Below are 22,926 nucleotides of genomic sequence, written 5' to 3' on the forward strand. Positions count from 1 at the left end.
ACAGTAGCRATGTGTCCACCCTGGCAAAGCTGCCTCTGCCGTGCCAGAGGCTGCACTGACTTGCATATGGGGCAGGTTGCAGCAGCCTCTGGTGAAAGCGAGCTGACCAAAAATCCTTATGCATGGTCCCAGAATCACAAGAGAGCCTGGCTTTTTGCAGCTAGTGATCCCTCTGCATCTTGCCTTAGTCTTAGAAAGGAGGGTCTGGTACGGATAGCCTTGCAGGTGTGCCAGGATTTAGCCTAATTTATCGACAGCACTTTAATCCCAAGCTCTATCTAGTCAATAGCTGCTGGGATCTTGATTTAAGATCTCCTGTGATAGCTTGAACTTTTTACATCCTATTCCTGCTAGACGTACCTGACCATGATTGAACTATTTGTGGTTGTATCCCACTCCAGGAGTGGCTGCATTTCAGAGATGTTACGTGGATGCTGTTGGTAAAGCTGTTTAGGAAAAGGCATTACAGAAATAGAAGAGAAGCTTCACGAAGCTTCTTGTAGTAGTCCTGATCCTTCAGTCTGAGTCCTGCCCATCCTCCTCCTGTGTGCTGCTTTGCAGGAGAGCATTTTATCTCCAAGGGCTCTGGCTGCCATTGTGAGTTGTAGKAGCACAGCATTCCAGCTCCCTTTGCTTTCCAAAGCCAGAAGAGGAGATCTGACAGCCTGCAACCACACAGCATCTGAAACACAAGCTCGACACAGGATAAGATGCTGCAGCTCTATTTTACAAAACTTTACAGGCTTTGTCTTCACGTATTTTCTCGTGCTACCGTCCTGATTTTCTAATTCCTGTAAGAATCAATCGTCCATCTTCCAGCTCAGCTTGTTCTCTGCCCACCCCTTTGTGTCTGCTCCCTGCCTGGTCTCAGGTCCTGCAGACACTGACTGTGAGTTGGAACGGCTGTGCTGTGGGCATGCTTGCTCCTTCACATGCAGCAACGTCACAACAGCAGCAGCAGGAGCATTAGAGCTGTGATTGCGCAGACCCTCTGCAATGCCAGGGATGCAGCTGTGAAAAAAGAAAATTTGACTCTATGTCTCCCACAGCATCCTGGGGAGAGAATACGGAGCCCGCTGGAATCTGAGCGCTCAGCACTGGTCAGTGCTGTTGGAGCAGAGTGTGTTCAGTGAGAGGAGACGGGGAACAGAGGATCTGTGGAAAGGTGAGCTGGGAAAGTGATCAAGTGGACATTTTTCTTACTGATGATTTTCCAGCCATTGTCTTGCAAAGGARTTGGTTTGTTTTTGTAGCGATTGCTGGTTACCCAGTGGAGCTAAAAGATTTCGGGGCTGCTTTGTCTCTCCAGAGACTGTGTTGCTTTGGAGCCGTTGTGATTGTAATTGAGGTAAGAGAGTGAGGAGGCTGGTATTGCTGTGCAGAATATGTTTGTTCATTGTAGCTACGATATAGCGATTGTTGTGTCCGGGGCTGATTGTGCAGAGGCGAGCAGTGTTTCGCCCTGACAGTGCTCTCTCTTTGCTGCCATCGCACAGYCCTCTATTGTGTCTGCCATGACAGCCGAGCCCACACGGCTTGTTTTGGTCTCCAGAGCTGCCCTGCTCTCTGTGCATCTCTGGCGGTGCCGCTGCTGTGCAGCACGAAAGCTGTTCTGACAGCGCTTCCATGAAAAGCCAGAAACAAAGGACAGATAGAGAAAAGGTTGCTGTCTCTGTGGCTTTTTTTTTTTTTTTAACTAGCAGTAAATTGATTGCACAAAAAGTGTTAGCATAAAATAGAGCGGCAGGTAAAATTCTGCTCTTCTCCAAAGAAATCTATGCTGGTTGGAGTCCTTTGTGTTGCGTAGGGTGTGTCTGTGATGCTTGTGAAATGAATGCTTTCTCCTTGCCTCTTTTCACAGATGAGATGAGAAAGGTTATCTAAGAAAGGAGGAAATAKTATTTTTAATTACTGAGATGGGTGGTCCAGGCTTGGGTACCAGTTACTAGAGCTTAATTACATGGTCTTGTTATAACCAAATCCCTCTTTTCCCTCCCTGCCTTTCTTCTTCCCTCCCCCACCACTGCACAAATCCTTCCATCAAATTGCCTCTGCAAATGCAAAAGTAGAAGGGCTTGAACAAAGAGAAGGATGTACATGGGAAAGGGATCTAGATGCTGAAGAGGCAATGCGCAGGATGACAGTCAGAAGAATAAGGCAAAAAATATAAAAGAACAAGATTTTGGTATATGTGCTACAATAATGTGGCTGTAGAGAATGTACACAATGAGCAAATAGGAGATGCAATCTTCTGGGGTTACGGAAAATGCTGAGCATGTGGGGTTGCAATGCAGGTGTTTGGGGGGGAATRTGGTGTTCATGGGAGTTATAGCATTGGCTTATTGTGGAACATACATTCAGAGACTGGATTGATGGATGTTGTAAAGGATGCATGGAGGAGGTAGAGTTCTTCTACTTTTTACCTCTGGACACCTAGAATCTTGTATACTGATGTTGCTAATGAGCAAGTTTGGCAGCTCTAACGTATTCACAAAACCTTTCTGCAGTTTGCCAAGCTTGGCAGAGTGCTTGGGGGCAGCTCAGTATTGAAATTACTAGAGTTCAGGTAAAGTATCTTTAGGCCTGCCAGGAGCCACAGGATAGTAGGAATAATGTAGGTAAAATGCTAAGTGTTTTGGCAGAACAGTGGAGGAACCTTGGAGCCAAAAAGGCCGTAGAGAGGTGTGAGGGGCATTGCAGACCTGTAAGAGCAAGGAGTTGTGGGTCAGAGACTARTGGTAGAGGGCACAAAGGAGGAAATCAAAGGCTGTCATTGTCAGGGTTTTCTATATATCATTTGTACTGTCATTCTGCGGCCTCTCTCACTGCGTTCCCTGAAGTGGTCGGTGTTGTGTGCAGGCCCAACAGGTTTGTTGAAATGGGAGTGATTCTCAGGGCAGCCTTTTCTGCAGTGAGTTCCTTCGGGAAAYATTTTGTGACTGCAGATTCTTAGGCAGTTGCTCACTCTCCATTCTTATATTGTGGTAAGGCTCTCTGGTCTTTATGCTTTGTGAAAAAGAAAAACCCCAGAGTTTTTGTTCAGGGAAACAAATAGGGATTACAGGGCTTTCAGAAAAGCCATAGGGCAGAGTGAGTTCTGCCCACAGCTCTGTGCCAATGTTTTGGAAGCACCTTGGAGCTTCCTGAACCACAGCTCCTTCTCATCCCAGTCCTGAAACCTCTCCCTGGGGCCTAAGAACTCTCTTCGTGTCTCCAGGTCTTCCTCCCATTCAGCCTGGTGGGATTTGGTAGCAGGATATGCTCCTGCGGGAGTGAGAAGGGGGATTTGTACAGTGAGAGACAGGCTGCCAAGCCTGCATTTGTGCTGTGAAGAGGTGATGCTACAGAGCACGTTTCTGCAGGAGATAGCTAGGGGGTAAGAGCAGCATGTGTGCATTTCTTTATAGGCACATTATGGGCGAGAGGACAGGATGTGCGACAGGACGTAACTGTGCAGGATGCATGTATCAGGGTGCCAAAGAGAATTTGCAGTGTGTACTATGTTTGCCTGAAAGAATAAAAAGAGGGTGATGCAGCCTGCTCCACTGCATAGGAGGGAATGCTCCCTCCGACACACAGGCTGTGCCTATTTAGTTGTCATTCTTACAGGAGCATCTGTTAAAGCACTGAGATTGCACAAATATTCTCTACTCTGAAATTTTTACAGTCTGTGAGATGGGCAAGAGCTTCTGGGGACTGGAGCTGACTGATTCCCAGGAAGGAGATAAAATTGCTGCTGTGTGTTATCTTCACTGTCTTGATCCAGAATGCTGGGGATAATGTGATAAAGGATCTCTGGGATGGGCCTGGACCTGCACTGCAGAAAGGGCAGGTGCCCAGGAGAATATGCAGTGGTCTCACAAATGGCCTGCCCGTGGCTCCATTATTGCTCATCAGAGTGTCTGAGGCTGTAGCAGGAAACAAAGGCAAAATTCTCTGTTCCAGAGATCTTAATTTCCTTCCCATCTGATGATCCAGTGAGTCAAGATCTCACTCTGGTGTTGTTCCTGATAGCCAGGCAGTAATCTACCTTCAGCAAACCCATGTTGTGTTTTGCCCCATTTTTCATTTATTTCTCTGGCTCATTATTCTTATGTAGTGTTAAGAGCAGGCCAGTAGATCTATTCTAGCATAGGTCATTGCCCTCTCTATCAATACAAGTACAGGCTTTTACCTTTATTATTCACTAGTCACATGACTTTCCCTCCTTCCTCCCTTTTTCCTGATGGATATTTTTATCAAAAGCCCCGATGCCAACTGTGATTGTGCAACAATTCTGTCATTGTTCTGGGATCAAGAATATCTTGTCCCTCTAACTTGAGTGTATTCATACTCTTGAATTTGTGTCCACTTCAAATTATCATTTCCGTTTCTGCACCCTCTTTTCTCTGCATTGCCCAGCCCATCATTGCCCCAGCTTCCATATTTTTCTTCATCAGAGAGTTTAGCTATTTGGGTCATATTTAGATCTGTCTTTTTGCTCTACCTTTCCTCATTGCACAGTTGACCCAATTCCTCTCTCCTTGTTTTCTTTTTGTTTATGTGGCTGAAKAAATTTTTAGGTTTCCTTGATAAAATTTAATGATGCTTGGCATTCATGATTCTTTCTGTATCCCTTGCCATAATGTCTTAAGCTAGAATTTTCTTGGATGAATAACTCCTTCTAGTCTTTGCAAGTGCTCTGCTTACCCCTAATATCCTTTCAGGTGTGGTTATCCATTCAGGTTAGTCAGGAGCACAGCACTTCATTTTTTTTTTTCCACCTTGATGACATATGGATTCCAGATTACTTATAGTATACATTCAGAATCTTTTCTGTAGTATTTCTCCAAGCTCTTCATTTTCACTGACTTTTTTACCTAATATGCCAAAGAGCTGCTCTTTTAAAATTAAACAGGCTTCATTAGAGAGCTGCTCAATTTTTACCCTTCTGTTTAATGTAAACTGTATCAGCTTGAGCTCATTCAGTCCAAAGTCATTTCTGTATCACCAATGCTAGGTGATACCTCTGTACGTAAGGTTCTTATGGACCCAAGTGGTGATTAAATCCAACAAAAGCAAATGAAAAGCAAGAGGTGCTAAGATCTTTGAGACCCTGAGAATCTGAGATGGATATGCCTCCCTGGCAGTTGTGGAATTGAATGACAATACTGACTGAGAAGATTTGGGAGGATAAAGTGATTCTGGCAGATCGAGCAATGAGTCCTAATCCAGTCYGTAGGACCAAAAGAGCTAGAAGTTTAACCCCGCTCTAAAGTTATGCAAGAAGCTGCAAGATAAGGCTTCAAGGAGCTGAGGGCTCATGACTTGCAGGGGGTGAAATCCATAGCAATGATCAATGACAGCTGTGTTGGTAACTAGCTGTATTAGGGATTTCTCATGTTATCTGCTGAGCAGGTTCCCTGCATGCCCTAACATCTGTATATCTGCTATAGTTTTCTCTTTTCATGGAAATTACTTTAGTGTTTCTTTTCTGAAAGAAGTGGGTCAAAGCAGGGAACATACCTCTCAAGATGAGAAGAGAAGGCCTATCCACAAACCCTTCCTCTCCTTACCAGAGTTGTATTTTAGTCGTGGGAATTTGTAGGTAATGGAATTTTCTATCCATAAAATACATGCAAGTCTTTCTTCCTGGGCAAGGCTGCTGGTTGTTCAGGCATGCTACATCAGGCAACATGCTGCTGGGAGTTTTGTTCATAATATATTAATATCAAGAAACTGCAGGGAAGGTCAGGGCTTAGTGGTTCTTGTGCTATATAGAGCAATGTAAGAACATCCTTTGCTCCAAGAAGCTCACTAAATTGAAAACCTGGCAGGTAAAGCGAGCCAGTGAGGGGAGCTTAAAGGAGCATAAAGATGCAGGTGACAAGTTCAGGTGACAGAGAGAAAAGACTGTGGTCATTATAACTCTAGTAAACGGGACTGTTTAGCCCAGTGGCAAGGGGAGGTTGACTGGAGTATATTGTTGACTGGAGTGTTGGAGATGATGGAGGACACTGCCAGCCAAGTAGTAATAACAGGAGGCTGAGCCACCCTGGTAAATACTGACCACGATGCAGCTGGGTAACCATAGTGTATGTTATTGCACTTTCTGGCTCAAGCTCACATTCTGAATTTGAGCTGTTGGGAGAGAGACCATGTGCTACAAATATACAGCAGACTTTCATCTGATACTTCCCTTAGACCCACTGTTACCTCGGACTAGATGGTGCTCTGTTCTTGAGGAAGGGTGGGACACATGGTTGAAGGATGAGGACTGGACTGGGACAGTCCGCTTTCCCCTTGGTTCCCAATTGTTAAAGGGACTGATTTGTGTGTCTGTGGTCCCATTTGTTAGTTCAGGAACTCCACTGAATACTAGTACTAGAAAAATTGGCATACAGTTGCAGGAAAATGGTTTTGCATGAGAATTCCAGTTATTCTGTGATGTTTTGAACTAATGAGCTGCTTAACTGTGATGTAGTCAACCCTGGGGAAAAAAATTGTGCTTCTGAATGGTGGCTAACACAGACTCAGTTCAGTGCCAATTAGAACATCTCCCTTAGCTCCTTCCAGCCCTTAGGGAATGGACTCTTCAGGTGTTATTCTTGAAGGGAGAAGGGAGTCCTTGCTCTCACGAAGTTAGGCTAATCTCATTAGTTTGTTTTAACTCCAGATCTATGCTTGATTCTTTGTAAACTGGTACCAGCTGCAGTTGCTTCTGGAAAAGTGTGACCTAAATGCTTTCAGTGGGCAGGCTTTTTTCTGCTCTGCATTGGTGCAGGAGTAACCACATGCTTACTTGACCTCCTTTTTGCCTAGCAATTCCAATTTTGCCTAACTTGTTTACCAGGCCACCTTCTTTTGATGCCTTTCTGGGTTTCCCATAGCAATGAGCAGGGACACAGGCATCACACTACACTGCCATGTGTATTCTGTGTAGCTCAGGCAGCAAAGCAGTACTCAGCATAGTTGTCCTTACAGATGTCCTTCTCAGCAGGAAGAATGACCTATCTGGAGCATTATGCTAGTGCAGTTTACTGTTCTTTGTAGTCAGGCTAGTACCAGTACCTGCTCGTACTGCATTTTCCCTTGTAGTGCAACCCTCAGATCTTCTCCAGTAATTCAGATGGTAGAGTCATAAGCCCAAACATGAAAAGATCCAGTGGAGKTATAAAAAAAACATATCTGTGGTCCCAAGATATTGTTAGCCCATGCAGAATGTCTTTCTTGGTTTTGCTTAGATCCATCTGGTGATCCTTGGCTGGAATGACCCCAACTGTCCTGGACTGTGGCTTACTGTGGGTGTCCTCTCCTTCAGCACTTGTTAGCATGTGAATAGTTGCAGACACTCACTCACTTCTAACAGATTTATTGGCTGAATGTGGCTTAACCTGAGCAGTGGTTGTAGTTTGGCCCTTTGGAAGAACAGCAAGTAGATTTCAGCACACATTTATGCTTAGCTATTTTATATCACCAACAAAGTATTCTCTCTCATTCCCCTGYAGTGGCGTCTAACTTGGCCCACTACTAAAGTTTGTCCTCCCTGCTGCATGTCATACTGCTTGAAATGGCTGCTGAAGAGATCATCTTCCTTATCCAGATCTCTCYGCCTTGCATTCAGCTTTGTCTCCTATGTCTCATTTTCATTTCTGCAGACATTTGCTATTTATAATTATTATATTTATAAAGCACTCTGAAGGTGGTGACTGCATCTTATTACGGTAAGCCTGACAGCCTCTTTGTTTCCATGTGCTTTGCCTCCTTGTTTTCTCTTTGATTAGCTGCCTTTTTGTGAGGACTTGAGGAAGAGGAAAGGTGAGACTGCATGGAGCACAGAGGGGGAGCTCAGATCTTCGTAAGGGTCTCTAGATCTTGATACCATAGGGCTAGCCACTTCACAGCACAGTAAGAGGTATGGAGAAGAAGAACTGTCTGAGGAAGATGTGTCATAGCACTGACAAGCAGCAGCCATGAAGAGGATTAAAGCACTACAGTGATACCATAGTTGTATGTCATTGAGTTTAGGTCTTGGTGTGCCTTACTGAGTAATTGATACTAGTAGCCATTGATCTGTTGGGGTTTCTCTTTCACATGTGTCTGCTGGTGACTTGCACAAGCTTTAACCTCATCAAAAAATACCTCCCTCTCCATAGCTCTGACATCTCCCAGGCTTTGTGCTGCTGCTGATTGGGTAGTACAGGATGGAGAAACACTCCTAACTGAAGCAGTGCATTTGTATTGGTCCTGGAGATGCTGAGGAGTGATTTCCCTCTTCACCTAAGGGTAATTCACAGCCAAAATTTTGGTCTCCTACCATGTCGTCTGCTTTCCACTGGGCACAAGTTGAGATTAAAAAAACAAAACAAAACAAAAAAACCCCCAACTCTTCGCCTGCTCATCAAAGTGAAAGAAGAAACTTTTCTTTTGTGGAGTCAGGTCACCAGATCTCACTGATTTAATGAGTTAAATTCACCAGGCAAACTATCTTTCAGCCCAGACCTTAATCATTGAGGACCTCCTTATCTCTTGGGGGGTGGACAAAGAGATTTTGCATGAGGGCAGGAAAGACCCTTCCCCTTTTCCTACCTCAAGAATCTGTGCAACTTGACAGGGCAAAAGCCCCAGATACCACACTGCAGAAACAGTGAAAAGAAACTCCTCTCCTCAGAGAACAGATATATAAGAAAAATCACCTGGTTCCTTCTAGGCTAATTTTTTTGCAAAGATTTTGAGGTTTAGGAGCTTGATCTTACCATAAGAAACCAACTTGAGATGTTGTTCACTAAAGGACATGTTGCTAGCTTCCAAATCAGCTGCCATTAAGTTCAGAAGGGATTTCACTGTTGCCACTTCTATGAGGACCTTTTTTTGATGAATGCCTGCATTTGAGTTTAGGCTACATAAGAAATGGAATGGAAAATTATTGTACTGAGTATTCTAATGTCAATACAAAAAACAGAGGACCTCCTACTTTTTGTTGGGAAAGTGTGTGCGATTAGTCAGCCCAGCTCAGAAGGATGACTACAGAGTTGGAGAAAATTGAGAAACAGCCTAGTAAACTGCAGGAGATCCTGGAAAATTCACAAGAGGACAGACTGAATAAAACATATTTACTTGTTTTGAGGGGAAACTTAGGAATCATGATATGAAATAATGCTCAAGAGAAAGAGGACAGTGATTTATGTGCTTCTCAGTTCGTATCATGGAAATTTTTGTAGGAAATTAAGGAGGATTATTTGAAACTGATGATGAAAATGATTTTCACATACTATGATAATTAGTCCATGGATATTGCTGTTAAACTTCAAAGTCCAGCAATATTCCCAAATAGTTTGAGGCTTGTGTGGATAACAAGACTATATCTGGTTTATTTATTGCACATATTCGGAACAAAAATTGTAGAGTTTYGAAATCTCGTGGTTGAGTTGAAGCCAATCTCAGTGTAAGGGCTTGGGAAAGACAGTGTCTTCCTACACGTCTGTTGTAGATACGTCTTCCTACACGTCTGTTCTTCTCTCTCAAACATCAGGTACAAAAAGGACACAACACCTTCAAGTGACAATGTGTCCCAATATGGGTGTGTCCTTGTTGGGATGGACTGGGAACCTACATTCTTGAGTTGTCTTTCTGAGCCCTCCCTAACATCCTTGAAGGGATTAGAAGCAGAGCAGTCATCCATCTGGTAGTCTCAGTGAGTCCCCAGGGACTCTTAACTGCTTCTCCAGTATATAACCAAGGATAATCCCAGTTTACCCTCTTCCTGTCTCCTGTAGAGTAGATCAATGCCTACTCTACAGTCATTCCAAGACTAATTAGCACATGAGCCATTTTCTAGAATGTATCCTAAAATAAAGGTCTCAGTCAGTGCAGCCGATCACTGTCYCTACTAAAGCCTCTCTAGGAAAGGTTTGGTTTGGGTTGCCAGCCCCTATGACGGATAAATTTCTCCTCTTAGAAGAAAAGTATGTGTAATCATTAGTAGTGTCTGGTCTGCTTTACAAGCATTTTATTAAGGTTCTGGCTTGCCTTTTATTAGTTCTGTTACATGGAAAATATTCTGTTACGTAAATTAATGTTGCAGATTTATCCAAGTCCTCTGCATTTTGCTTCCCTGCCCCTCCACCTACCATGCATATCTGTGTACACAGACACAGGCACGTGCACGCGCACACACACACACACACACACACACACACACACACAAAGCCAATCAGAGAGATGGATTAATCAGAGGACCAAGGAAAGCTCCTGTATGTGAACAGAATGAAAAGCTTGGGGCTAGTCAGAAGAGAGGCAAATGTAGTATAGAAGATAATATTCTTCCTGTCCTAACACAAGGACAAACAGTGACATTAAAAGCTGGCATGTTCAAAAGGATTGACAGAAAAATGCCCCTTTGGCATGTAATTAGCTGTGAAGGAAGCTCTGGAAGTTACAAGGCACAAAAGCTGTGAGAATTCAGACAAAAAAATGGACACTGTAAGGGATGTCAGGAATCTGTAACACTGTAATTTTTAGGTGCCTAGCTTAGGATGGAAGGGTTATAAAACATACTTCTAGATGTAAACTGTTCGCTTGGGAAAGAAGCTGCTTGTGGGAATGAAGAATGGAGCAGCCAGTCACTTATTTGGCYACCTGGGTGTATTACATCTCATGTAGAGCATCTGAGCTCTCTGCTGGAAAAAATGAAGGACTGGGCTGCACTGACTGTATAATCCAGTCCAGACTTCTGTGTTCCTCTGCTCATATAAAAACTTTGCTGTAGCTGTTGATCCATGAAGGCTAAATATGTTCATCTGTCCATTACTTCCTTCTCCTCCTTCCATTTCTGAGCTACTGGCAACAGTTGCCCTAGATTTTTTTTTTCTTGAAAAAAACCTTTCTTGATAGATTTGTTTTGGCCAGAGAGGTCACATCAAGAATTAACATGTAGTGCAAAGAGACATTTGTAATCTTAGACAGTCTTAACCTAARTTTGGTCCCAGGATTTGTTCCCAAATCTGAATCGTCTTGTCCCATTATCTTGGGAATCATTCCCCCTTCCTTTTCCCACCCTGAACTCTACTGAAGTGAGATTCAGACAGTATTTGGATGTGATCAGTTACACAAGGCTTGATTGTTCAAGCACTTAGTCCAAAAGAGAGTCAAGAAATGCCTGGTCTTAACAATAATCAGGTGAACAATTTCCCTCTTCGAATGTACATGTTAAGCTATAGAGTCTTTTCTTCCAGCTAACTGCTGGGAATTACTCAATCCAACCCAGGAACCAAGAGCGGTTGAGTGTCAGCAGCAAAAATATATGTGGTCCTGACATCCTTCACAGGATGGGATAATTTGATGCATTAGTCTTGGTAAATGCTGCTTTTATTGGACCCTCGTAAGTTATAACATCCTATCATTCCTGAATCGGGGTTCTGCCTGCTTCTAGACCATTTAACTGTTTATTGCAAATTCCTGCTTTGCAGGGGTAGAAAATTTCTTCCTATGTATCCAGTTATTGCTCCTGGTCTTGGCAGAGCTTGCTAGAGCTGGGAAGGGTTAAAGTTTTATGCAGTCTTGGCAGAAGGATGTAGCTGCTGTTTGAAAAGCCATTTAGATGAGCACTGAAAAGAGGAACATCTAATAAAACCATCCTACTGCTGGGATTTTTTCTATATGTGTTTGGTTTTGGGGCTTCTGATCTGGTTACTCACTGTATATATTAAATTTCATTTAGGGTTGCATCATTTAAAAATAATGAGGCTCTGTGGATGCAGGTATCCTGGCTGTCTGACAGAGCTGATGTTCGTCACTGCTAGGTTATGCCCCATCTGCATTACTTCTCCCATTCACTGGGACATGGCTACCTAGTCCTGGTAGTGAGGTCATCATAGAGCTGCTTTGTACAAGTCTGAAAATGATCATACTAGGGTTTTTTGAAATCTCTTGCTGTATTCATCCATCTCAAGGTTCTGTGTAGTTAGTTACAGTGGGTTGTGAGGTCGGATGGTACCTTAATTATTTCAGAAGCTTGGTCCTCCTGAGGTTTTTCTTTATTCTCAGCTGACTGCTATCCACGTTTGCTGCCTGTCCTACTCTTGCTATGTTGCTACATGAGATCATATATCTATAATCTGCCGTCTCAGAAATGACTGGTTTTTGATAGAGATTCTTGTATATGTGAAGTTTTTGTCTGAAAGGACAGGAGGCATGATTTTACAGACTCTTTTATCTCAGCTATCTTAACACTGAGTTCCTTATTTCTTAGGCTTTCTTCAGTGGTCTTGGGTACTTTTCCCTTGCAGTGAGGCTTCAAGATTGTTCTGTAGCTGTGATTCCTACAAGCTGTGGTCTGGACAGAAATGCCATGCCGGTTTTAATCTGGATATAGAGTAAGCAACAGTAAAGATAGGCAGCTAAGGAGTGGCTGAAGTCTCCATGGCTGACCTGTATTGTAGTATAATCTTGTTTACTGTGATGACGGACCTAATTTGTTCCTTTTAGGGTTTAGCTTACTGTCTTTGCCAAGTCATGAAGGTCACAGGGGATCTAGAACTTTCTGAGGTGGAGCGCTCCTCATTTGTTTTTCTTTGTGCAGGTGAAACCTAGTTCTGAAATTGTCCTCCCTTAAGCCTTGGATGAATAGGACCTCTCTTTTGATAGGGTCAGGGCATGGTCAAGTTGTCTGAAGCTGGATAGCTGGATTCTGGTAAATGTTTGGGGGGAAAAGTCCTGAGGGCCCAGCAAGAGTGATTTGTGACCTTTCATTGAGAGACCTTCCTAAAACATGGCASTTTTGGGGATGCTTTAGATTCCCAGCAACCCTGAAATCTCCAGTGCTATTACATGAAGCAGCTGTACCCTCTCCTCTGCTTTTTATGATCTGGGGAGCCTTTGCTCCTGCAGAGCACACCTGAACAACTTGCTGAATTGCAGTTGCCTGTAGCCCTATAACAGAGACTTCAGGAGCAGCCTTGGCATTTTGTGTATCTCCAGGCACAGTTCAGCTTTGATCCATGAAGCCACACTGAGTTTCAGGCCTGACTGTGTCAGTGAGGTTGTTTATTCCATGCCTTGCTGTGGTTGTTGTGGTAGAAATTTTTGAACTCCCAGCAGTGTAGAAGTGGTGGGAAGATCTTCAGGCAGTACTTCTACTCTCCTTGACTCTGGTTCACCCAGAACTGCCTGCTGTATTGTTTCCACTACTTGACTGAAGCCTATGGTTGCTCAGCCATGTCTGGAAAAGGAGCAGATTCATCAGGCAGCCAGCTGATAGTCACAACCTTGCTTTGTGGCAAAGCCCCGATCAAAGTTGTACAGTCTCTGGCAGATACCAGGCACATTCAGAGCAGATCAGCCTGACCGGGGTGGAAAGGCTGGGTTATGAGATGTCATTGAAAATGAGGCAGGGAGTTAGGTGGCAGGGCTCTGCTCCCTGGCTGGCATCTAGGCACCATATTCTGTTTGTCAGAAGTTCGGTGGTAAAGAAGAGTAAAACTTGGCATCTTAGCTAGATTCTGCCCAGCAGTTTCGTTATCTTAGTGGATTTTTCTTATTTGCATGGGTCCCTAATGCTCTTTGGGAATCATATAGCAGCCAGGCACAAACACCCAGATGGATCCATGTTTCAGAAAAGAATTGAGATTCCTGTTCCTGTAAAATCATTAACATGCTTTCAGAGTGTTCAGACAGAAAGATGCTATAGAAATACAGCTCCTTCTGCAGCAGCTGCTGTTGCTACTCGAGTGTCTGTGATACGAAAGGATTTACTGTGTTTGCAGTTTAATTCAGCAGTAATCTAAGTGTGATATTAGCAGCTGGAAACATCAAAGTCTTTTTCTCCTTTGTGGATTTGCATATGGTAATTAGGAGCATATARGGTGGGGGTTGGGACAGAGGCTTGATGGCAAGAAGGAGGAGCAGACTCAAACCCAGCTCACCTCCGCTGATGCCTGTGAGTCAGGGCCTATAACTGGCTACTGCTGAGTGCCACATGCTGAATGGTGAGTCATGGAGCAAGAGAGCACAGAAACAGAAACGGGAGAAACTTGTCAGGTCACTGTCCAGCCAGCATGATAGCTGGCGTAGATTTGCTCCTTGAACAAATGTCTCTAATGTCTTCTCTAAGTCAAAATACTGAAGCAACTGGGGCTTCTTTACTTCTTACTGGRAGGTACCTGCCTCATGCTAGTTGTCATTACCTGGAATATACAGTCTTCCTTTTCTTCAATTTCTGTAAGTGCCTGAAGGGAGAGTGTCAAGGGGACAGGGACAAACTCTTTTCARTTGTCCCATGTGACAGGACAAGAGGCAATGGGCAGAAATTGAACCACAGGAAGTTCTGCCTGAGCGTGAGGGGGAATTTCTTCCCTGTGAGAGTGACGGAGCCCTGGAACAGGTTGCGCAAAGAGGTTGTGGAGTCTCCTTCTCTGGAGATGTTCAAGGCCCACCTGGATGCCACACTGTCTGACATGCTCTGGGTGACCCTGCTGAGCAGGGAGGTTGGACTAGATGATCTCCAGMGGTCCGTTCCAWCCTTACTGATTCTATGATTCTTTCCTTGCTCACCTATCATTACTGTTAGCAAGCTCCTMACCCCTGACTTAAGCAGCTCCTTGCTGCCATATGCACAAAGGCTGTAATTGGTTGTCATATGGTGTCACATACTGCAGTTTCCATTTTGAACACATTGTAATCATATATAATTCTGGGATGTAATGATACATTTTGGCTTCTTAGTCAAGCTGTCCTGGAAACCTCTGGAAAATCATCTGGCACCTAGCTGTGGAAAGAAAATGGAAGTGATCTTTTCAGTAATCATGACTTACTCAGGAGCACAAGAAGAACTGCCCTGAGCTGAAGCAGAATTTAGGAAATATTTAGTCTTTCTGTCTTGCAGCAGCTCCCTTATAAACATTAGATGCTAGAAAATTCATTCTAGGACCTGGCAGACCGACCTCACTATGCTCTGTGTTCCCTGAGGCAGGGAAGGAGAGCTGGAAGTTTAAGAAGAATCAAACAACTAGTATTTCCTTTTACACCTTTTCTTTCATTAAATGTGCGAAATGATTTATTAAATGATTTAATGAAGGTGTGAATTTGGCAGTGATGTGTTAGCTGCCTAGAAATGAATGAATATCCAAACAAATACCACTGGCTAATTCTACCATGCAACAACTTAGAGGCTTTCCAAATCCTATTTTTCTTACTCAAATAGCTCAATCCTGTCCTCAAGCCACTCATTCCATGCCCCTTGCTGTTCACTCAGACTGTTCTCTGAATACCCTCTAGTTTGCTGGAATTGTCCTGTTGATTTTTCTTAAACCATTCAGTACTTTTTGGCAGCCTTTGGAGTAGCAAAGCTGTGGCAGGGACTAACTGTGTTACTGGAATCCTAGAAACTGAAGCCTGAGTCAATGAGCAGTTGTTTGAGCCCCAAGATCCCCACACTGGGAGTCCTGTGGAATGTCTCAAGAGAGCAGGGGGGGTTGGACTAGATGATCTCCAAAGGTCCCTTCCAACCTCAACCATTCTGTGATTTGGTGATTTGACTTGTAGTTTGGATTCTTCTCTCAAGCTTCTGACGCTGAGATAAACTTATAATGAATGACCTGAATATATTTCTCCGCATGGAGCAAAGAGAAGATACATGTTTTTTTGAAGCATTTTTACTGATTCTTATTCTGTAGGGCTGTATAGCTTCTTTGGACATGTTGATGCAAATGCCCCACAGGAATCAGGAATTCTTACGGAACAATCTTCACAAGAGTGTGCAGCTGCAGTGCAAAAGAATTTTTGCCAGTTCATCAGTAAGATTGAATTCCCAGCCATTAGTCCTATTTTCCCATTTTTCACCCTTAAGTGACTTGATTTGTCTTGGTTCATCTGAGGAAGATRATGACAATGAAACCACAGTCATACAGAAAGAAGCAGCAAGCACCATAATGGTAGAAGATTTATGTTGTGCATTCAGTTTCATGGATAAAGTGGCTGGGATTTGTAGAAACAGTCATCTGTTCAGAAAAGCCTGCCTCTGATAAGGCAGTATCTCTTCCATTTGGCAGTTCTGAGGATCTTGCTCCTGCCTCTATGCTATATATAGTATCCTTTTGTATTTAAATCATATTTATCTCTTAAATCTCTGCATGCCTTCCCCTGCTATTGCATTGTATCTTGTGAGAAACTTGCTTCACTATCTCTTGAACTTGGTCACTTCATCTGTGCAGCTAACAGTGTTGAGCAGAGCAGGGTATTAAGCAATCAGTAATGGAGCTCCAAAAGTGTCATTAGGGCAATAACAGAAAGTGGGATATGTCCGGAGGTATGTGACTGCTACACCTAATGCATCAGCACTCAGAAGCATGCCTGGTATTTRCACTAGCCCTCTCCTAATTGAAGCAGAGCCATGCAGGCTGGTTTGGAGCTGGCTTGGAGGTCTTCTACAGCTTCTCTGCAAAGCTGCAGGAGGAGGAGGTAAAGAATTTTGACATTTGCAATCAAAATGGCTGTCAAACTGATGTGTTCAGAGTCATGATGCTCATTGTGTGCCTGCACCTGTCTTATCTCCTGCCTTGTACTGCCATGGCATGCTTTTCTGAGCTGGCATCACTGCCAGATGCTACATTTGCTGCTGTTTGTGTAGGACTGAGGAAGATTCAGCACATTGTGGGCTTATGGTATTACGAGTGATAAATGAGAAGAGTGAAATGATTTGGCAAAAAGTGTCTGATACAGACTGCCTATTCACATTTCTGAGAATTGTTGCTTGCAAAGGAGTGTGAGGGCTTTACAGCAAGCTGATCAAAGCCTGCTACTGCTTGACTTCCCCATAATCCCTGAGACAGATGGAAACCAGGAAAGGGATTCCAATGGAGAGATGGGTATCTAGGGGACAAAAGAAGTCATGTATCTCCCTAGGGAAGTTGTTAGAATGCTTCCTGCAATATTGACCCTCAGAGCCTTGTCTGGGAGCAGGCTGAGGGTGCAAGCAGAACAGGCATCTGTCCATTGCAGCATCTGGGACTGAATCACAGAGGGAGCCTTTGCTGCCATTGAAACCAAATAGCAGGGCAGAGTTGCATGATGCAGCCAGAGTTCCAGAGAGACAGTTGGGAAATGGCTGTGTGTCAGCTCTCTGACATTTTGCTGTCAAATGTCAAAGTGTGCCTGTGCAAACCTTGTCCTCCCACAGCAACATCTGCACCAAAGTGAGGCCTGTGTTACTCAGCAGGACTTGCCAGCAAATCCATGCTGGTGCTGGTAATGGATTCGCAGCAACCATTTACAGAGAGAGGGTCTAAACCTTACAACCAGCCGCAAAGGTACCAGCAAAGGCAGAGGAATGAATAGACAGGGACTAGGGGACCCAGGCACAACCTTTTTCCCTTGGTGGTGCAGGAGGAATAAGGTAAATTGGGGCTGCTTCAGCTGCTTCAGAATGGGGCATGAATATTGCCCTAGCTGCTGAACACCAGTATATGTGTGTRCTAGGCGCAGAGCCAGGAGCTGCTGTTACTAATGGTGGTTCTTGAACAATGTGAGCTTGGGAATGCCTCATGTAAAAGATCTCCCGGGAATCAGGGCTGAGAACTGACTTATCCCTTTCAGCCACTGCAGCAGAGAATGTGGGAAAGACAAGCCAGAGGCTTGTCAGACAGAGGAGTCACTGAAGGGGGAGTGAAGGGTTATATGGACATTAAGGAATCTATAGTTGGTGAGCCCCTAGGATCATGTGATAGCCTAGCTGAATGTGGTCCAAGTGTCCTCTCTACCTCAGAGCCTTATCCTGGGTGAAGCATCCCCTGGAGAAGGAGGTGCAAGGGTCTGCATCCCCTGTGTGGATCTCATGCTTATCTCTGGTAGAGTCTAGCCTGAACCACAGGTTTGTCTCCTTGCTAACACTGGTGTTAGTGTTAACTCTTACATCAATGCRTGTTTACTGTAAACAGCAGGTCCATTTCCATCTTTCTGTTTTTTCCCTGCCAACACATCCTATGTCTCTGAGACGCACTGTTATGCGTGGGAGGAAAGTACTTTTGATCAGTTTTATTTTAGTATCTTTTAATTGCTGTTCTTTTGCTGTGAGTCTGGAAGAACTGAAGCTTCCTTCTCTAGAGCTGTCTCATTGTTTACATTATCCTGACTTGTCTTATCCCACTTTTCTTAATTTCCCTTCTGGGCTCCCATGTGCCCTTGTAGCTCTGCTGCAAATTCATTATCATCCCATAGTCACAAATACTGAGGTAAAGTAGATGAAGGCCTAGATACTGTGGATATTACTTCCTAAGTTCTGGAGGTTGATGATGGCAGCAGATGCAGGGGTCTTGGTGTCCAGAGCAGGATCACAGCATGGGGCATCAGGACACTGTGAGCGCTGAGGATGCTTAGATGAAATGTGGGGTGTGRATTGCTGGCCAACAGTGTTTGGGCCAGAGTTTAGAGGCAGAGAACTTGATCCTTGAAGTTCTAGTTCCTTCTTAAATCCCTCAAGACTGTCCTGGTTCAGCAATGTCTTTTGTGGTTTCTCCGTGATCTTTCTGCCTTAGCCGCCGTTCCATGCACGCCTCTGCACTGGCTTCTCTGAAGTATGGAAGGGAATGCAAGAGGGAAAACACCCACCAGGTTTTCCAGGGATTACTTGCTTGGTCCTCTGAGGCAGCTGGGGAWGGAAGAGTGAACATATTCCCTGTTCTCCAGTGTCAAATGCTAGTAAACGTCATTCTCTAGCCTTATGACAACTTGCTATTTACTGACTACTGATGCAGCTGGGCTCTTAGTACCCTCCTTGTATGGCTCCTGGGATTGTGGACTGTTACCATGGTACTGCTCTGAAGTGCAGTAGATAAGTGCTACAGACAGTGTGGCAAAATGGCAGGAAATCGTGAGCCATCCGCCCTACAATTGTCATCAGCAAAAGGTTAATAAAATCCAAGGTGCTGTACAGGATGTATTTAACCTTCAACGGTAGCTCCCCAAGGGCTCACTAAAGTCATCTGTTCCTCATAACATGAGAAGCACTTGTGTGCCTAAATAGTGTGCCCACTTTGATTTGTTCCACTGGTACCATTAACAGAGTTTAGGGCTTCATGGGGGCTCCTTGACTTCAGAGACGAATGGGTGTTCCTGCTTTCCTGTTCCAGGACTGGCCTGGACTTCYATATCTCTAATGCTATGAGATCTGCCAGCACAGTTAAGGGTTTTGTCCTTAAAGGAAAGTTCAAGACTGAGAGGCAGGGAAAAAGATACTGAATCCAATGCAAGAAGATAGACTGCCCTCATCAGACGGCATTTATGTGCTGTCTGCTTGCTTTCCTGTGAGTTTGCAGTGTCATTATCATTGCAGAGTAGTGTCCTGAGCAGAACCTGTGCAGCACTTTGGTCACTTGAGTGAAATCAGTTTACTGGCTTCAGATAGGTTTGAGAGGGGTCAGTTGGAAGCACAAGTCTTATCCTAGGAGTCTGGAGGGGGACATACTTGCTTTTCATTGTAATGCTTTCCCCGAAGAAGGAGAGCTGAGGACCCTAGTAATTGTGCTGAGAAGAAGCCAATCTGTTTAGGGCATGCAGTCTTCAGTCAAACCAAGAATGCTTTAAACTGTTACTGCCTTTCGTGAGAGGTGACTTCCTCTGTGTTTTTTTCTTTTTCTCTAGGTATCTGAATTCTCTAATGAGAAGTGTCCTCCCAGCCTCTCATGCACACCCTAACCTGTCCATGGGTTGTGCCAGCTTAACGGATGTCCTGAAGAGCATTCCTCACCATGGATAGTCCACCAAAGCTGACCGGCGAGACRCTGATTGTCCATCACATTCCCCTGGTGCATTGCCAGGTCCCTGACAGACAGTGCTGCTCTGTGAACAAAAGGACCAACCCCTTCTGCCAGCCAGAGCTAGGCATTACACGGACCTCTGTCCTTCCAGACAGAGACCTTTCACAGACTGACTCCTTGGTATACAGCAGCTTTCTCCAAACCTCAGAAACCTCATCAGAGGCCTCAGACAACAAAGAAGGCAAAGCAAGGGACTTGATTGTCCCTAGTGTCAGTAAGCGGCACAACCCTTTCCTGTTGAATGAGGGTGAAGACCTCAGTATCTTTGGGGATGACTTAGGTCAAAAATCTTTCCACCTTCACAACTCCCTTGTGTCTGGAAAACCWCCCTTTCACCTGCACGACCTGTCCTTGCCCCCTTTCCACCTCCATGACTCGAACCACATTGTGAAGTCCTGGAACATGGCCAGTCGGTCTGGTGTAGTGGATGGGCAAGAGGACAAAATCAGCAGTGATGATGTCCAGAAGAGGAATAATGTCAACCGGTGCCGCCAGGCCTCAGAACGCATGGAGCTGGATGAATGCAGCTGCCATCGTGGGAGCTCTTCTAGCTTTTTGTTTGATGGTGGCGACCAGGAATGGAACCAGAACACAGGTGAAGCACTGAGGAATCAGGATGCTCTGCACAGCCGGACATGCAGCTGTTCAAGCTCAGAGCTCCAGCACTGTCGGTGCTACAGTTCATCAAGTCATTCAGAAGTGATTGACCAGCAGATGGGCTACATCAGTGACTCTTCCTGCAACAGCTCTGATGGAGTGTTGGTAAACTTCAGTGCTCTCTATAACAAAATGAATGGCCATTCTCGGTCTAACTTGAATTCAGCCAATCTGTCCTGTGACTCTTCCTTCTGCAGCCACTCAGACACAGGGGCTTTTTATCTGGATTTGCATTCATCACCTACAGAATCCAAGATGTCTTGTGAGTCGCATCATCCAGAGAGTTCAGGGAAGGTGTGTGGATGTCGCCACTCCTCCTCACCTGTCCTTGATGCTAACTGCAACTCCTATCACCTCCACTGTGAGCCTTGCACTTCAGAGAGCTCAGATCTCACTGCCTGCTTCCAGAGCCAAGCACGACTCGTTGTGGCCACTCAGAATTATTATAAGTTAGTCACGTGTGACTTGTCTTCCCAGTCATCCCCTAGTCCAGCAGGGTCTTCCATAACTAGCTGCTCAGAAGACCACACCAAAGGTAGCCCAGCCCAGCCCAGTGAATACTACCTGTTTAGAAGGCCTGACTTGAGACAAGAAGAAAGCAATGCGGAATGCAGTGAGGTGGAGACAAAGGGAGAAACCACACAGAATATGATTGAGGGTCAGGTCTATGTAAATGTGTCGCCACCTAACCTGAACACAGGCCGGCAGCGTTCCAGGAGCTAYGATCAGAACCTGGACAGGAGTCCTAGCAGCCGGCTAGGCTCTCTGGAGCGCATGGTGAGCTGTCCCGTTAAGTTGAGTGAAAGTCCAGCAATACCTATCCAGAGTTCTCCCCCAAAACGAGTGACGTCTTTTGCTGAGCTGGCTAAAGGCAGGAAGAAGAATGGCTCTTCTCCACCTTTCCGATCCAGTGGTGATTCCTCCTTGGAGTTCTCTCCTATTCCTGAGACACAGCGGGATTGCCCAACCTTCCTTGAAGAAAGAGCTCGCCGCAGCCAGAGTCTTCCGCCCATGCCCTTTGTCCATGGCCTAAACCGGAGCTGCGAGGGCTTCTGCTTGGATCACACCTTTAGAGATGGCCAGGCTTTGTGTTCCACCAAAGACTTAGGCTCCAGTGAGACCGTCCCTGGTGGGCATGGGGCAGGTGAGCAAGTCTCTCTCTCCTTGCTCACAGAGGCCGATGCCAGCTGCTCAGGTAACTCTGCCAGTGGCCGTGGAAAAAGAGATGTTAGAGTCCGAGCAGACGGTAAGGAACCTAAATAGGCAGAATGGAGACATAAAAAGAAAGGTTGCCCTTTGGGAAATAAGGGGAGCAACAGAGGAACCTGCATGACAGTGGGAGACCTTTGCCTCTGCAGTTTGTTCTCTGGCCTACCAGAGAAATGACAGTCAGAAAATGTCAGGAAATGACATTAGCACTCAGGATTTGTGCAATTTCTTGGAGAATTGTCTTATTCTGACTCTRTTCCATGGAGTTGTATGCCTCCAGTCCCATAAGGGACTGCCTTTARCTCCCAAGGCAGGGATTTGAGGATGCTCAACAGAGCCAGGTTCCCAGCAGAGGCAGGGAAGGGAACAATTAGGTATTTTTTATCCCTTCTTCTTTGGAGCTGCATGAGGGGGAAGAGAAGGTATAGAGAGCAGATTCTTCTCAATGCAAGGCCCAGGAAGCTCACACAGGGTCTGCCACAATTTACAGTATGAGCCCTGTAGACATTAGAGGAGCAGTGGTGTCTTTGCTGGGGAATCCCATTCATCTGGAGTATCCTGGCTCTATCTTCTACAGTGTATGGAATTGCAGCAAGGATTCCTRTAGAAAAGAGCATAGCCATCACCAGGGTAGTTTTTCTAGTTCCCTCTGCAGGAAAGCCCTTTACATGAATCACTTTCCACACTGATATTGCCATTACTTGTCCTGGTGAGGGAGCTGTACGACCTATGCAGCCCTATAGGTGGCTGAAGTASAGCTGTTCCTCCAGCACAGCAGATGATCTATATCCCTGCCTCAGGCAGTTCTTGTACCCAYTTCACAGGTAAGAGCCTGTCTAAAATGAGGTGCTGACCAGACTGCTGTGTTAGATAGCCTCTAATGGGCCAGAGCCCTGACTGAAGATTTCTAGTAAGAGATYGGAAGAACAATTCATTCACTGCAAGGGCAGTGTTTTGTACTGCAAGTGTTGGGGAGATTTTAGACTGTGGAGCAAGAGTTTGGGGGGGTTGATCTGTTTATATACTGAGCCTTGAACCTGTGATTGCTGCTTGGAAAGCAGATCCCTGCTGGGAGAAGACAACAAAGGGAGCAGCCCTCTTGGTTTGTGGAGGAATTGCTTGGAGGGGGCAACAGCTGCTCAGCGAGTGGGAGAAGGGGGCAACTGGCAGCTCTCAGGGCAATGTATCCCTGCAGTTCCCACAGCCATGGCCCTTGTGCAGCYTCTTCCTGTGACCTGTAGTGGGATGTGACCTGCATGTTAGTGCTGTGCAG

The 22,926-nt window shown here is 45.1% G+C and overlaps 1 protein-coding gene across 5 annotated transcripts in view; it reads left to right on the forward strand.

The window, feature by feature from the left end:
- The window catches only part of RUSC2 (RUN and SH3 domain containing 2), a 64,448-nt gene that overhangs the window by 24,469 nt on the left and 17,053 nt on the right, over positions 1 to 22,926 (forward strand). For 3 of the 5 annotated variants that reach the window (XM_085303055.1, XM_085303054.1, XM_085303058.1), the window contains exon 2: positions 19,612 to 21,690. In XM_085303055.1, the coding sequence (XP_085159181.1) occupies positions 19,719 to 21,690 (1,972 nt within the window). In that variant the 5' untranslated portion in view covers positions 19,612 to 19,718. Of the gene's footprint in view, positions 1 to 1,141; positions 1,166 to 19,611; positions 21,691 to 22,926 lie in introns of those variants that run through there. The other 2 variants (XM_085303056.1, XM_085303057.1) reach the window with 2 other exon arrangements.

This window comes from Rhea americana, unplaced genomic scaffold (genome assembly GCF_003343005.1).
Source record: "Rhea americana isolate MKP2758 unplaced genomic scaffold, rheAme1 scaffold_196, whole genome shotgun sequence".
Classification (NCBI taxonomy): Eukaryota; Metazoa; Chordata; class Aves; order Rheiformes; family Rheidae; genus Rhea; species Rhea americana.